Source organism: Poecilia reticulata, linkage group LG1, assembly GCF_000633615.1.
Source record: "Poecilia reticulata strain Guanapo linkage group LG1, Guppy_female_1.0+MT, whole genome shotgun sequence".
Lineage (NCBI taxonomy): Eukaryota > Metazoa > Chordata > Actinopteri > Cyprinodontiformes > Poeciliidae > Poecilia > Poecilia reticulata.
Window position 1 is genome coordinate 19,765,235 of NC_024331.1, and position 14,740 is coordinate 19,779,974.

The 14,740-nt window shown below is 38.0% G+C and overlaps 1 protein-coding gene across 12 annotated transcripts in view; it reads left to right on the forward strand.

Moving 5' to 3' along the window:
- rbm47 (RNA binding motif protein 47) overlaps positions 1–13,988 on the forward strand; it is a 43,308-nt gene extending 29,320 nt beyond the window's left edge. For 7 of the 12 annotated variants that reach the window (XM_008413239.2, XM_017306924.1, XM_008413263.2 and 4 more), the window contains 6 exons: positions 2,381–3,248; positions 3,555–3,885; positions 4,213–4,236; positions 5,349–5,558; positions 8,871–9,076; positions 9,662–13,988. In XM_008413239.2, the coding sequence (XP_008411461.1) occupies positions 2,412–3,248; positions 3,555–3,885; positions 4,213–4,236; positions 5,349–5,558; positions 8,871–9,076; positions 9,662–9,913 (1,860 nt within the window). In that variant the 5' untranslated portion in view covers positions 2,381–2,411 and the 3' untranslated portion in view covers positions 9,914–13,988. The remainder of the gene's footprint in view (positions 1–2,380; positions 3,249–3,554; positions 3,886–4,212; positions 4,237–5,348; positions 5,559–8,870; positions 9,077–9,661) is intronic. The other 5 variants (XM_008413280.2, XM_008413288.2, XM_008413296.2 and 2 more) reach the window with 5 other exon arrangements.
- The last annotated feature ends 752 nt before the right edge of the window (positions 13,989–14,740 follow it).

Sequence of the window (14,740 nt, forward strand, 5' to 3'; positions counted from 1 at the left end):
TATATATGTATATTTTTTATTTTTTCTCAATGAGGAGAACTCCTGCAGTGTATTTTTTTCCCTTTGTGATGATGAAACTTCCTGTCATGCAAGGACCTCAGATGACGGCAGGCAAGTAGAAAATGACAAAATCAACAAATGATTACTGAGAGGTTTAAATATTGCAGGTTGCTGGGACATCACTTGAAAGCTTGAGCATCAGCGATTAGTCAGAAAGTAACAATATACATCCGTATGTCATTTTAATAGGCTAGTGTAAAATAAGCTTTATTTAGACAGGACAGATAAGGATATAACTCTCCGTTAAGTATTGTCTTCTTGCACAGGCCTACTTTTAAAGAGTTCAAGTTAAGAACAGTTAAAGTTTTTGCTTCACACATGATTTGCAGTGTGTTTCTTTTTATCCAAAGTAATGTTTTTGTAAACTGAATCCTTTTGGGTCTTACTTTTTGGTAACCCTAAGCTCTGCTATCTTGGAGAAACGACCAGCAGGTGCATGAATGTGTGGGTGACTAGGAGAACTGGATGTTGGGTCAGGTCAAATGACTGTGCATGTTACCATGGCTACTTGGCCTTGAGGTGTTTTCACCTCTGTCAACAGCTTTCGGTTACCATCAAAGTCAAGGGCATTGTAACTGCCTAACTAAAAAGAAAAAATTAGGTTTTATAACGCTCACTAAGGACTTTTAAGGTAACTATAACACAGTAGTAATGTAGAGGCTGTAATTGGCTGCTTTGACGTTGTGTGCTGCAAGGAGATTTGGGGATTTAAAAACTTGTGGATTTTTCCGTTCTCAATGCTGGCTGTGTTGGAAAATAAGAAAGTAAGAGGTTTATGTTTGGGAAGCCGATTTCTGATTTTTCTCAGTTGCTCTTTTAGGGCCGGGCCTCCTAATGAAAGGACACATACTGAGAAATGCACACAGTGAAACTGCACCTGCATGAATCACATTCATATTGATAAGAGGGTTGAAAGTCCAGCAGCATCATGTAGTGTGTGTGTGTGTGTGTGTGTGTGTGTGTGCGCGCAGCAGATTATTATGTATGAGCACCATTGTGCAGATATTTGTGACATCATATGGCATTGTGTTTCACCCATAACACCTCACTTAGCTTTACTGTAGCTGTCCTCGTTATTTCTTACACAGGCGCATATGTGTCGCACACCCACACACACACACACTGAGCATGTGACCAAGTAATACTCAATGAACCTTGAGCTGGAGGTTTCATGGTTTACAGCCCTTCATTCTCTCTGATAGGGGTCATAGGTCACCAGTGGATCTGAGGGACTCAACAAAACAAGGTTGTAAAACAACTGATAGGGGAAAGAGCTCTTAGGATTTATAGGTGCTGTATTTTTACTTGTGTTCAGGTCACATAATGTGTCTCCACAGAAAATCTAACATGTTCTGTCATATAAATCAACAGCCAACAGTTTTCTTAAATGCATATTACATTGATTCATTACACAGATTGATATATTTCAACCATTTATGTGGTTCCTTTTGATGACGACGGAAGATAGACATTTCCAAGCAAATTAATTTAAAGCTGAGTGTAAAAAAAAAAAAAAGGCGAACAAAGAATAAAGATTTCATAATTAACATTGACGGACATAACCCTCAAACAACTGCAAAGCAAAGCTCATTCAAGAGTCTGAGGGATTTTCACAAGATATATTGTTTAAGCTCAACCACCCAGATGTAGTCAGGCTGCAATTATTCATTATTGTGTCGTGAAGACATTTCTGATTCAGACTTCAGAAGTGTCATACTTAGGCTTCAGGAGTAAGGGATTGAACTGTTCTCCTTTCAATGGAAATTAAGCTTTGCATTTTATTTAAAAATCAATGTTTCACCATCTGGATGAAATATGGAGGGCTACAGAATCCAAGCTTTATAGAAATATCTATAAAGCTTGAGGTTCAGTGTGAAGGCTCCACAATCAGTCATGAGTTGGAAAGTCGAGTCATCTGCTGGTCACCAAGTGAAGAATCAGTACAGCCATCGTGCTAGTTTCATTTTCCATAAGTTGTGGTTTTTTTCCCAAACTGTCAGAAGACCCAATGTCTGGTTTAATGCCCTAAAACCCACTGCTTTGCAGTTTGTCTTATAAAATGCCCTCATTTTCTTAGAATCTGAATTGTGGGTGCTCATTGACTTTAAGACGTAGTCATTCATAATAATACTTTAAACCTATCACTCTGTATTATGTTTTTATGTAATAATTTCACTTTTTATATTGAATAGGTGAAATAAATATTTTTGTTAAATTATTTTTTTTCTAATTTATACACCAGCATCATTGTTCTTGTTTTGCCTCATTTCTCCTTTTACGAATGGATTTACAAAACTCTGTCCTCCTTTTTTGTCTCCAGACCCAAAATCTGATTGGATGGTTTTGTCAGAATGACAGCGGAAGATCCCGTTTCCTCATCAAACATGAGCAACAACTCTACACCCTCCAAACCCTCCAAACCTTCAGGTGCCTCCTTCCATCCACTCCAAGGACAGGTCACCCTCCCAGAGGGAGTTGCAGGAGCTCCCAATGAGGCCGCACTGTTGTCCCTGATGGAGCGCACCGGCTACGGTATGGTCCAAGAAAACGGTCAGCGTAAATACGGGCCCCCTCCAGGCTGGAGCGGTCCAGCTCCTCCAAGAGGATGCGAAATCTTTGTTGGCAAGATCCCACGAGACGTTTACGAGGACGAGTTGGTCCCGGTGTTTGAGACAGTAGGCCGCATCTACGAGATGCGTCTGATGATGGACTTTGATGGGAAAAACCGGGGCTACGCATTTGTTATGTACACAGAAAAGCACGAAGCCAAGAGAGCAGTGCGGGAGCTCAATAACTATGAGGTGCGGCCTGGCCGGCTCCTGGGGGTCTGCTCCTCAGTGGACAACTGCCGTCTTTTCATCGGTGGGATTCCCAAAACCAAGAAGCGCGAGGAGATCCTGGAGGAAGTCTCCAAAGTGACAGAAGGCGTATTAGATGTGATAGTGTACGCCAGTGCTGCTGACAAGATGAAGAACCGTGGCTTTGCATTTGTAGAGTATGAATCGCATCGAGCAGCCGCCATGGCTCGCAGGAAGTTGATGCCAGGAAGAATTCAGCTGTGGGGCCACCAGATTGCAGTGGACTGGGCCGAGCCAGAGATTGACGTAGATGAAGACGTGATGGAGACGGTAAAGATACTCTACGTTAGGAATCTAATGATGGAGACCAGCGAGGAGACAATCAGAAAGGTAGGATATAGACTCTCATTCTTATTTCTTACATTTTTTGGGGGGCATTGAGTATGTGTTTTTGAAGTCCAGTGAGAAAAGTTAACTGAAAAGTGACAGAATGTGAGGTAACAAATGCTATATGTCGGAGATCTAAATCTTTCTAGTAGGCCCTGAATGTTTTATTTACTGAAGAAGAACAGCCGTGGGTTAAATAACTGATATACAAAAAGCCACAGCAGGTAGTGAAGGAACTTAATACCTCAACCCGACTGACTTTTTTATTAATAAATTAGATGGCGTTGCCTTTTTGTTTTGGTTTGACAGATTTTCAGCCAGTGGAACCCCGGATGCGTGGAGCGTGTGAAGAAAATCCGTGACTATGCTTTCGTCCACTTTATATCCCGAGACGACGCTGTGCTGGCCATGGACCACCTCAATGGCACAGAGATCGAAGGGTCCTGCATTGAAGTGACGCTTGCCAAGCCGGTAGATAAAGAGCAGTACTCACGTCAGAAAGCCTCTAAAGGAGGCACTGCTGCTACGCCAGAGCCTACCCAGCAGAACTACATCTACCAGTGTGACCCCTACACGTTGGCTTACTATGGTTACCCTTACAGCACGCTTATCGGACCCAACAGGGAATACTTTGTGAAAGGTTGGTTGTTTGTTTTTGATGCTTTTCAACTAATATTTATATATATATATATTGACCTAAAAAAAAAAAAGCCATCAGTGTTTGTTAATGTTCAATGACTAAAATTATGATTGAATCTTTGATCAATGTTTTGAAAAAATATTTAGCTAATTGTTTGTGGCTCAAAATCAGAGGGCCTGTTGTTCAAAGGCAAAAACCAAACAATTTGATGGACCAATGAATGCTAATCCCATTACCTTAAATGATTGACTGAATGTGGTCTTGGGTGGAAGCAGGAAAATTTTTTTGACTATCAACAATCATTGTGTTTTGGTTTTCTCTCCAAAGGATCCCCAATGATACAGAACAATGGTAATCCCTTATGTCCATATTCCTACTTACACCTCAAATGAACAATTAGTTTTCTTGCCGTTACATTTTCTAACACCACCTTTTTTTCCTGCTGTCCTGTCAACTACCATTTCATGCTGGGTTAATATAGGGTTATCACCAAAGCTCCAAACACCTCAGAGTACAATTGAACTCTGAGGTTCAAGCCAAAATTCCCCTCAATGCTTCTCGACCAACTTCTGAGCAAATCCTTTGAGAAATGTATTTTGTACAAGCAGACTGCAGCTACTGCGCTGGTCTTAAATAGATTAATCAACATTTTTTGAAGTTCTGTTCAAAGGTTATAGGTTAAAGGCAGTTAATGTTTTACTTTCAGTGCCTCCCTTTGAATCCTCATTTGGTATTAATCTTAATTACTTAGTTTCAGAGGCGATCTCATAGTGACTTCTGCAATTTAATGAAATTTAAACTGCTGTTGTGTTGTATTTACTTGTTACTTACGAAATAGAGTTTGGAGGCTGTGTACAATAAGTCACATTGAATTTCATGGTTTTAAGTTAGGGTATTTGATAGAAAAAGTAAAGTGATGGGAAGTCAACATAATAGTCTATCGCAATAATCTTTTTCATTGAAGCTAATACTTCTGTCAGACAGTCACTCTGACTGCATGTTTCACACTGGAAGATCTTGGTGGCGCACGGCCTACCATCTGTTTCCTGTATAAATAATTGTAGGTTTAAAAGTAAATTAACAACAAATACATATGTGGCAATGACTCAGGGATAAATGGAATAACATTTGCATGAACTGCTATGACATTTTAAGACTGTTTTTTTTTTAAATAGTCTGTTTTGGTCTTGGCCCCACTCAGATTAGTTCCTAGCGTTAGCATTTAAAACCTGGAGCAAGTTTTAGATGAAGATGCTATGAGAGTTATCAGCTGCAGGTAAAATACTAACTGCCTGCAGTTTTTAAACAAAGCTTTTACAAGCCTCTTACATGAAGGTCAATTTCTCAAGTGGAGCTTCCAAAGACGTTCTGAACCCAACGTAAAATCCTGCTGCCCAACAAAAACATCTGCAAATCCCAGCCCACAACCCCATCAACATATTATACTGTAACTGTATTTTAAGCAGGTTCCGTGCGAGGGCGTGGTCGTGCAGCCTCAGGTAATCGTACCCCTGGACCTCGAGGGTCTTACCTAGGGGGTTATTCTGCCGGTCGCGGCATCTACAGTCGCTACCACGAGGGCAAGACCAAGCAGTCCGAAAAGCCCTATGAACTGATACCCAGTCTGGAGCTTCCTGCCTCCGTCAACCCAGTTGGCATCAAACCAGGCACAAGTCAGTGAGACAGACATACTCGTTAATGTCATCGCCCATCTCCAAGCCTTTACTAAACCTCTGTCCTGCGTGGTTTAAAAAACCTGTCTTGAATCTGCATGATGGCTGTTGCTGGATGGTCATGAGTATAAATGCATCTGAGCATGACCAGAAAGTAACTGCTTCACTTCAGTCCTCTTTCTACCTCTAATCAAAAAAAGAAATGTGTTGTTTCGTGTTCAGACTGATAATAGTGCTGTGTCAAGGGAAAACAATGGGATTCATTGGTCAGCAGTTGTTTTAATCATTGAGGGAATTTAAACAATGCAGACCAGTGATGCATTCATTGGTTTAACAGCAGTTAGGGATTAAAAATACATATCAGGACGAATACCCCAATTTGGACATGTCACACCAAGTTTTTCAGCTTAAACGTTTTTCAATCACCTGGCATCATAGCCATAATGTTGAGACAAAATTTGATGTTCTTTATAACCTTTTGATTAGTGTGTAATTCCCCACACAGCACCGTTATCTGTTTAAACAGGGTTGTACTTACAGAATCTGCTTCCACAATACAATGCATTCACTCAGTTCCAATTTTGACTTTGTAATGGTTGAAGTGGTAAAAATGAAAACAAATTGAAAAATAAATTGTCTTTCCCAGCATGTTTCAAATTTCCTTTTTTTTTTTTTCATTAAATAGTTTCAGTCAAAATGGAGCTGGAATGCAAAACTAATTTGCAAATTTAAACTGTATTCCAATCAGCTAAATCATAATGCCAGTGTTTGGAAAAGTTGATCCTAAATAATAATAATAATAATAATAATAATAATAATAATAATAATAATAAGTTCTGATCCAAAAGAAGGACGTCACAGGAAAGTTTTGAGAGTTTTTCTACTTTGTTTCCTGCCAGTAAGAAGAAGGAAGTGCAGCGACGGTAATGCTCGGAAGATTTTCAACTCATAAAGGAAACATCAATCAGGGCAGATAAATCTCAGCACAGAACACTCAGTAGCTCTGTTGGTGCACGTCGTAAAAATCTAGTTACACGAAAAGGTACATTAACTGTGTTTTGCTTATTCAGTCCTGAGAGAGAGTTCAACCAGTTTTCCAGTAGCTAGTTGGGAATTTGTCATAAATTCAGTTATCGTCAGTTTTGAAAGGAGGAAGAGCTGAAGACAGCATTGTGCTAAGTAGTATCAACAATGGGATAGTAGTTCATTTTCAGATTAAGAGACAGAAATTTTCACATGTGAGTTCTGTTCAAAGAATATAAAACCTTTTGAAAAATATTCTGCTTAATTATATGTTGTTTTTTGGCTGCAGCAAAAATGACAATACATCTCAACATGACTGATTTGGCCAAATGCATACAACTGAATCAAAATATTCAGACACATTGTGGAAAGGCATTCAACCTTCCTCATTTTTTGATGTCATATTAGATATTTTGTTCTCTTTGTTAGGCAATTTAAGATTACCAATTTTTTTCCTATTTACTAAATCCTGAAATTATAGAAGAGATTTTAGAGACGTTGCTTGGTCCTTTCGTCAAAGTGAGAGGTTGTCATGCATTAGGATTATCATGCATTTAAACAAGCTGGGAAATCCTAGAGGACGATTAAATGTTTCCTAATCTTCACAACATTTGAGGTAATTGGAGGCACTCCTGACATCATGGTGAAATCAAAGGAAATCAGCTAGAAGACCTCAACGAGTCTGGGTAGAATTTCCCAGTGCCTAAGGGTTCTATGTTCATCTGCTCAAACAATTGTATGCAAACACATGGCTGGTCCAGCCATTGTGCCGTTCTATGTTTAAGAGATGAATATAAAAACATTTTTAAAAACAATTTTTTTTTGCTAGTCTGAGAATACCATCCAGACTGTGAAGTTTATGAGCAGCGGCATAATGTTGTGTGGGTGTTTTGCTGCAGGAGGGAGTGATGAACTTCATCATGAAAGGACATTATGTGGAAATATTGAAACAATGTCTCAAAATGATAACCAAAAAGTTAACATTTGAACACAACTGGACAATAACCTTAAGCAAACCAAATTAGTTACAGTATCTGAAGGACAATAAAGTAAATATTTTGAAACCCTAATCTCTGTCTCATAGAAAGTTAATGGGAAGAGAAGAAAAGGTGAATGAACAAACTGAACCTCAGTCACATTAGTTCCAGCCACAAACACCTAAGTAAACTAAGTTATTATTACTTTATTAAAGTATTATTACTTTAATTCTGTTTTGCCATTTAGAAAACAAAAATAAATGTGGGAATTAGGTATGTTTGAACACGTTGTGTAGGGTTAGCATGTGAGCAGTGCATACACAAAGGTGATTGACAGCACTAAGACCCTCTTCCAGGCTCTGATTGGTTGCTTGTAACCAGTAGCAGCACATTTCTGTAGATGACACTCAGACCACAGGAAGGAGGCAGAGAAACTAGATTTATTTATTTATTTATTTATTTATTTATTTATTTATTTATTTATTTATTTATTTATTTATTTATTTATTTATTTTTATTTTATTTTTTTTTTACAAATTATCTGTTTTATGTTATACTTTCATGACATAGTGACAATTTTAGCAAATATGTAAAAAACATGAAACAAGAACTCCTGTTCATCAACATGATGCATTATCTATGAATGTTAGTAATTATACATTTCAGGGTGGCGCACCAAATTTGCTATGGCAAATTTTTTGGTGAACAGTGAGCAAAAGTAAAATAAATACATAGAGTTTTTTTTGTTTTCAGTAAATCGCTATATTATTTTTAGATAGCACAAGAAAGAATTTTGATCAAAAATAACCAATGTCAACATGCAAACACTGGTATTATCTTACTACTCTGTAATGCTAAGTTGTTTTGTCAACATCGTCATTACATTTGACATACTAGTCATTGCTTTAAAGTCGTGTATTTATTTGGTCAATATTTGGTCAATTTTCTGAAGTAGACATAACTGACCAAGATCGAGGAGTCGGTGTCTTGGTTTCTGTATATGTTGAATCACAGGATCAGCACCAGATTGAAAACTCTTTTGTGCATTTAAAACAATGACTGATGTTGTATTAGCATAGTTTTGTAAAGGTGTGTGTATGTGAAGGAGTAGGGGGTCTTAATCCGTAGTTGAAAACCAACATAATCCGAATCACACTCCAACTGCTGTTTTCGTAACTTATTTTTCCCTCTTGTTTCAATCCTCTCCTTCTCTGCTAAACTGAGCATGATTGGATGCATGTCTGAGCATGGCTGGTTGTATGTGGTCCAGTCTGTTATCCAGGCTTTCATTTTTGCCCCTCTCTGTGCACAGTGGCATTGCCGGCTCTGGGTGCACAGTACCCAGTGTTCAGCGCTGCTCCTGCAGCCAAAGTGATGGAGGAGGGGAAAGTGCACTCAGTGGAGCACCTCATGAACCCACTGACCATGCAGCACGCTGAACACAGCGCTGCCACTGCTGCTGCTGCTGCTGCCGCCGCCACTGTCTTACCTGCAGTGTCCACACCTCCACCGTTCCAGGTGTGTCTTATAACGTCATACGCAAAAGTATCCATATAAATGTTTACTTGTTTTGCCTCATTACAAGCAAAAACCTTAGGAATATTTTATTGGACTTTTATGTGACAGGTCAATACTAAGTAGTGCATAATTGTGAGACTAAAGGAAGGTGACAGATGGTTTCATTTATTTACATGTTTTAGAAATAATATACCAACATTTCACATCTGGACACTGAAATGTTTTATTCTACTTTACAATATAATTAAGAATGTCATTGCACAGAGGATTGAGCACAAATACAAATACACTATCATTTTCTTTCTACTTTTCAATTATTATTTTCAGTGGGTCTATCACATTTTCACATCCCCACACACTAAAGCATGCAAAAAAAGTTAAAATGTTATTGGCAGGAACATGTATATGTTTTTTTTATGTTAAGATTTAGAATGTCCTATCTCATTCAAAGTTGCACAATATCCTTCAAGCTTTGCAAAATCCAAGTCAAAACAGCTTTTTATCGGATATGTACTCTTAGAATCTTGATAAATTTTTCTTTATTCCTATCTAAATCCAGTTTACCTGTCCTTCCTCCTGACCTAGGGCCGTCCAATCACTCCCGTCTATGCCATGGCCCACAACGTCCAACGCATCCCAGCCGCTGCCAGCCTGTACGGAGCTGGGTACGTTCCCATCGCTAACTATGCTGCCAACACAGCTGCTCTGGCTGCCCTGCAGAAAAATGCCGCCATGGCAGCCACGGCATATGGAGGCTATGCCGGCTACGCCGTGCCCCAGGCCTTCCCCGCCGCGGCCTTCCCACTGCCCATCCACGACGTCTACCAGTCGTACTGAAACGGGGGCTCAGATCAAGTCGTCCAGTGACTGAATCTCAACAACATCTGTCCACGCCACAAAAACATCTCTTGAACTTGATCTCTTACGGGATACGTAGCAAATACTAAGACTGCAAGACTGGGACAAAATTATGGCCTGGTATTTTCCATTAGTCGCTGTCATCCTCTCTTTATTCCAGGGCTAGAAAGGGGAGCAGCTCTTTTAGACAGCGTCACTGCTTTATTTTCTGAATTTTGTAACACACTTCAAATGCTTTCCCCTGCAACAGTTACCACAACTCCAGTAATATTCATATTGTCTCTCTTTCATTGCACCATCTTGTTGCTGTTGCAGCAGGGACATTTACGGTACTTTTTAAAGTATTTATGAAGAAAAGACGCATTATTAATGCTTTACTCCTTTAGCTTTTTTTATTATCTTGTTTTTTTTTCTGAAACAGATCTATACACTGTGTAATGTATGAAACAAAGAAAGCGAAGTAAATGGAAAGAAGGAAAAGGTAACCAGGAACTACTGATAAGATGATACCACTGTCTTTGGATATATCCATTTTTGTAGTTTTTTTTTTCCATTAATATATAGTATTCTAGCCAGTTTTTCATGCTGTAGGTGATGCTGTCCATGCTGGTTGAATGTGTATTGCTTTTCATGTGCCCAATTGGTACTTTTTGGTGTAGTTTATTTTGTGTGTTTCAGTTGTTTTAAATGAAGGTTTTAGGTCTTTTTTTTTTCGTTCCCTGATTCTTTTGTCCCTGGTTATGACCTTCTGAAACATGTGTCTTAATGTTGATACAATATAAAAACTGCTGGGTTTAAAACAACCTAATTTCGGAGCATATCACCAACTAATCTGCGGGTCAAATGTAGCTCCATCCAAGCTTGCATATACATTTGGATTAAATTGAAAGAGTTTTTGCTTTAGCTTAGCTTAGCATTAATAAAAAGTATAAAATTTTAATAAATAAAATATAGAAAGAAAGGGAAATGATTATGTACTGAAAGATTGTTAGTGACAAACAATTAATTTTGGATAAAAGACAGATGACACTATAAAATTATCTTTTTCCTTTCAGCAGATCTTTTATTAAACTCGAAAGTCCAAAATAATTGAATAGAAACATTTAAGAAAATAGTAACTTTTTAAACATAATTGCAGATAATCTTAAAGTAGATGTAAAAACCTGCTTCTTCAGCCCACTTATATTAACTTTGTAACAAATTCTTTGGTCGAAACATTAGCTAGTACTGGCTTGCGCTGACTACTAAGCAGGTTCTAGACTAATGTTAATCTTGAGTGACTAAGCTTGTTCTTTAATGCTAACACTAGTCAACAACACAACCCACTGACATAAACATAATAACACAGCATTAATTTACCATCTTATCCTTTGGTATTTCATCCAGCAATGTTTGATCAGGTTGTTTCGTAGTTCAAAATGTCGCTCTGTAAACCGACAACCTGGGTCATAATTGTTGACTAAGTGATTGGTTGAAAATACCTGAACACTCTCCCAACAGCATAAACCCAACATTTGGGGTAAAAAAAAACCCTGCAGTTTTTGTGTGTGTGTACCTTTTAAAGATGGGAATCCGAAAGGCACAAAAATGAAGAGCAAACTGGAATACGTCATGTGCCTTTAGTTGTTCCCCATCATTAGAAACTGTATTAGTAGGGGACTAAGACTGAATAGATGTTTGTTTTGCTTCAGTTAAGTATATTTTATCAAAGTTATGAAATGCTTGAGTCTTGAAAGGTGAACAAATATGTTTGTTTTTCTTTAAGAACTGGGTCTCTACACTGCTTGGCCCATTTCCATTTTTGCCAACCAAATACTTAGTACACTCCAGTCGGATGACTTCAGAGAGACTCTTTGCGCTTGGCTGCAGTGCCTTACATCACCGTACAGTACGTGCCTTTAGAAACAAAACAGGGCTGTGAGGTTGACACCAGAAGGAACAGACTCCCATCTGTGCACGGCACCTGAGTCTTCTTCTATTTGTATTTCCAGTGAACTTTATTTTTGTTATTACTGTATCATAGTGAGATGAGTGGGTTCGAGCCTCTGGAGTCAGATGTCAGAATGCCTCTGCGGTAACACTCCTGCCTCCCTCTTTATTTCTCCAAATCGCTCTAGAACCGAGGTGCACTTAAACGTATTTATAACTGGCACGGAAACGCCACCTTGAAATGAAGAGATATTAAATACAGAGCATGAACTCATGAGTGGATACGACTAGTTTGGCTGTTTGTTTTCCAGTGTTTTATTAATGTGTGAGTTTTACTTTGCCGACAAAAAAAAAGAAAGTCTTTAAGATGTGGGTTTTTTTTTTTTTTTTTTTTTTTTTTGGGGGGGCACTTGTGAAACTTCAAACTTTGCTTGCAAGAAGTTTAAAACTGGAGCAATACCTCACTCTTAAATATGCAAGTAGGCATGCAATGTGCTGGTTGTAGTGAAACCTCCAAACTACTTCAAGCAGCTGCTAATCAGGAAGTCACTGTCATTACAGTCACATAAACAGCGGTGAAAATATGTTCTGAACCTGTCAACGTTTTCCCAGTAGTTACCACCAAGTCTATGCTGGTCACAGCCCAAGTAGTCGACACATACAGAGGACATCATAACAGATTTAGTGTGGGAGCCAGAGTGGGAACTCAGGGAATAAGTATTGAAGATGTTTACTGAGTTGCTCATTCCTCAAGAGACAAGTCTTGTTTTGGTAATTACTTCTTCAAGATGTTGTCTACATGCTGACTTCGAATCTTTCTTTTCTTTTCTTCATAGATATCCCACTGGATTAAAGTCCAGCGATTGACGTGTCCACTAAAAACTTTTTTTTCTCTTTCTTTGAAGTCAACAGTTTCCGGTACTAATTTGAACCAATAAGAAACAGGATTGCTTTTCAAATTCTCTTAGATTTCAGATGTTTTCTTAGCTTTTTACTTTTTTTTTACTTCCTTTTATTCACATGTTCAATATTTATTCCCTAGAAAAACTCTTTGATTCCTCTCTATACATACATAACTTGGGTTATTAAAGTCAAAAGGTATAGAACATTTTTGTTATACTGAATACTTATTTTCTCCGCTGTATATAAAATCTTTTTTTAACGTAGGCTTGTATTTTCAGTCCAGTTTTAGGTAGTTCCTTTTTTGCCATCATTTTATTTGGAATATTCTTCTACTTTCCACATTTTTGATGACCACACACAACTCTGAAAATTGTGGAGAAAATTGGACTGTTGATAAAAGAAGTTATTTTTCCAAGATGTTAAGTGAAAAGCAACCGTGTTGTCTTGAATTAATCATCTCACTCCGAGTTGTCCCCCCCCCCCTTTTTTTTGTTGCTCCAATTAAACTGGACTTCATGTAGAGGACTAACTGCTGTTAACTGCTTTTATGATGAAGACAGAAAGTCTGGATATATATATATATATTTAATATATGCATTACATTTGTTATGTATGAAGTAAAAAAAAAAGGTATAATATATTTCTTTACTTATTTACAACTTGAGTAGGGATAAAAGTCAGAGTAACAAAAGTAGAATAATATTTTTTTTTTCCTCTTTGTATTACTTTTTTTTGCCAAAGTGAGCAATAGTTTTTAGCTTTTAACATTTATTATAATCTTCTAATCTGTAACCTAATGTACTTTGGTGTTATGAGTGGGAACACAAAGAACCTTCATGTTCAGCTACTTTTTAGCAGTTTCAGCAAGGATTAAAAGCTGGCTCATTGAAGTGTTACAACCCTGGCATTTTTAGCTGGTCGTGTTGCAACTCTGCATGTTAGTTTTGTCCAGAGAGTCCAACAATGATTTAGCTGCCTTTGGAGTTAACAAAAAGGCAAATAAAAAGAAAAACATGTCAGTGAAATGAAGTCTGGCTTAACATAGGTGTAAACTTTTAACTCCTCCTAGTGTGCCTTATTGCCAAGATGTCTTTGCTAAAGCTTTGTAGACTCATGCAGACTTTTTTTCTATTAAGTGGTTTGTTAAAAAGAAATAAGACCTTGTTCTTCATTGTTATATTTATAGTGAAAAACACAGTAAATAAAGTGCTTTTGAAAGGATGCAAGGTCTTTGATTATTTTTTGATTGCATGCCATACTTTTCTATGCCTTTTTCTCACAAGGAAGATTTTTTTTTTTCCTTTTCAGCTGCCCTGGTTTTAGATTAGACAGAATAATAGCAGAGTGGTAACTGAGTAGCTTCTGATAGCTTCAGAGGTAACCCATCTCTGACCTCATAGATCAGCAATTGCTGAGAAACGGCTGACAGGGCAGAAAAAAAAAATCTTTCATAAATTCTGGTGCTGCTTGCTACCTTTACTCCAGATAAATGCGCTTCACCAGTGAGAGCTTCTGGAAAGATCTGGGACTTACGATGTGGGGCAATGGCAGAGGGAGAGAGTTCAAATCTCTGCATTGTCAAGTTTTAACTGACTGCTTTCTAAACATATGTAATTGTTTAATTGTGCCCAAGCACATAACAGTAATAAATCCATCCGTCTGTCCATTCATCTACGTCACTCTGTCTAGCAGCACTCTCCAACTCAGGCTGGTTTATCTTCATGTATTTCCAATTCATATGTAATACAGCGGAAACCAGATGAACTGTCATTCACCGTCTGATGTTAATCAGATTGGATTATCAAAATTGTTTCTTTTGCTAAATACCAGACTAGTAATAGAGATATTTTTATTTCTTTAAATCCTTCATTGCATTCGAAAGTAAAAAGAGGAAGCTTGCCAACGTGAGACCACGATTTCAACTGTGAAGTACACCACTGGAATCGGAAGAAAGACGTTTCGTGATTGTTTTCC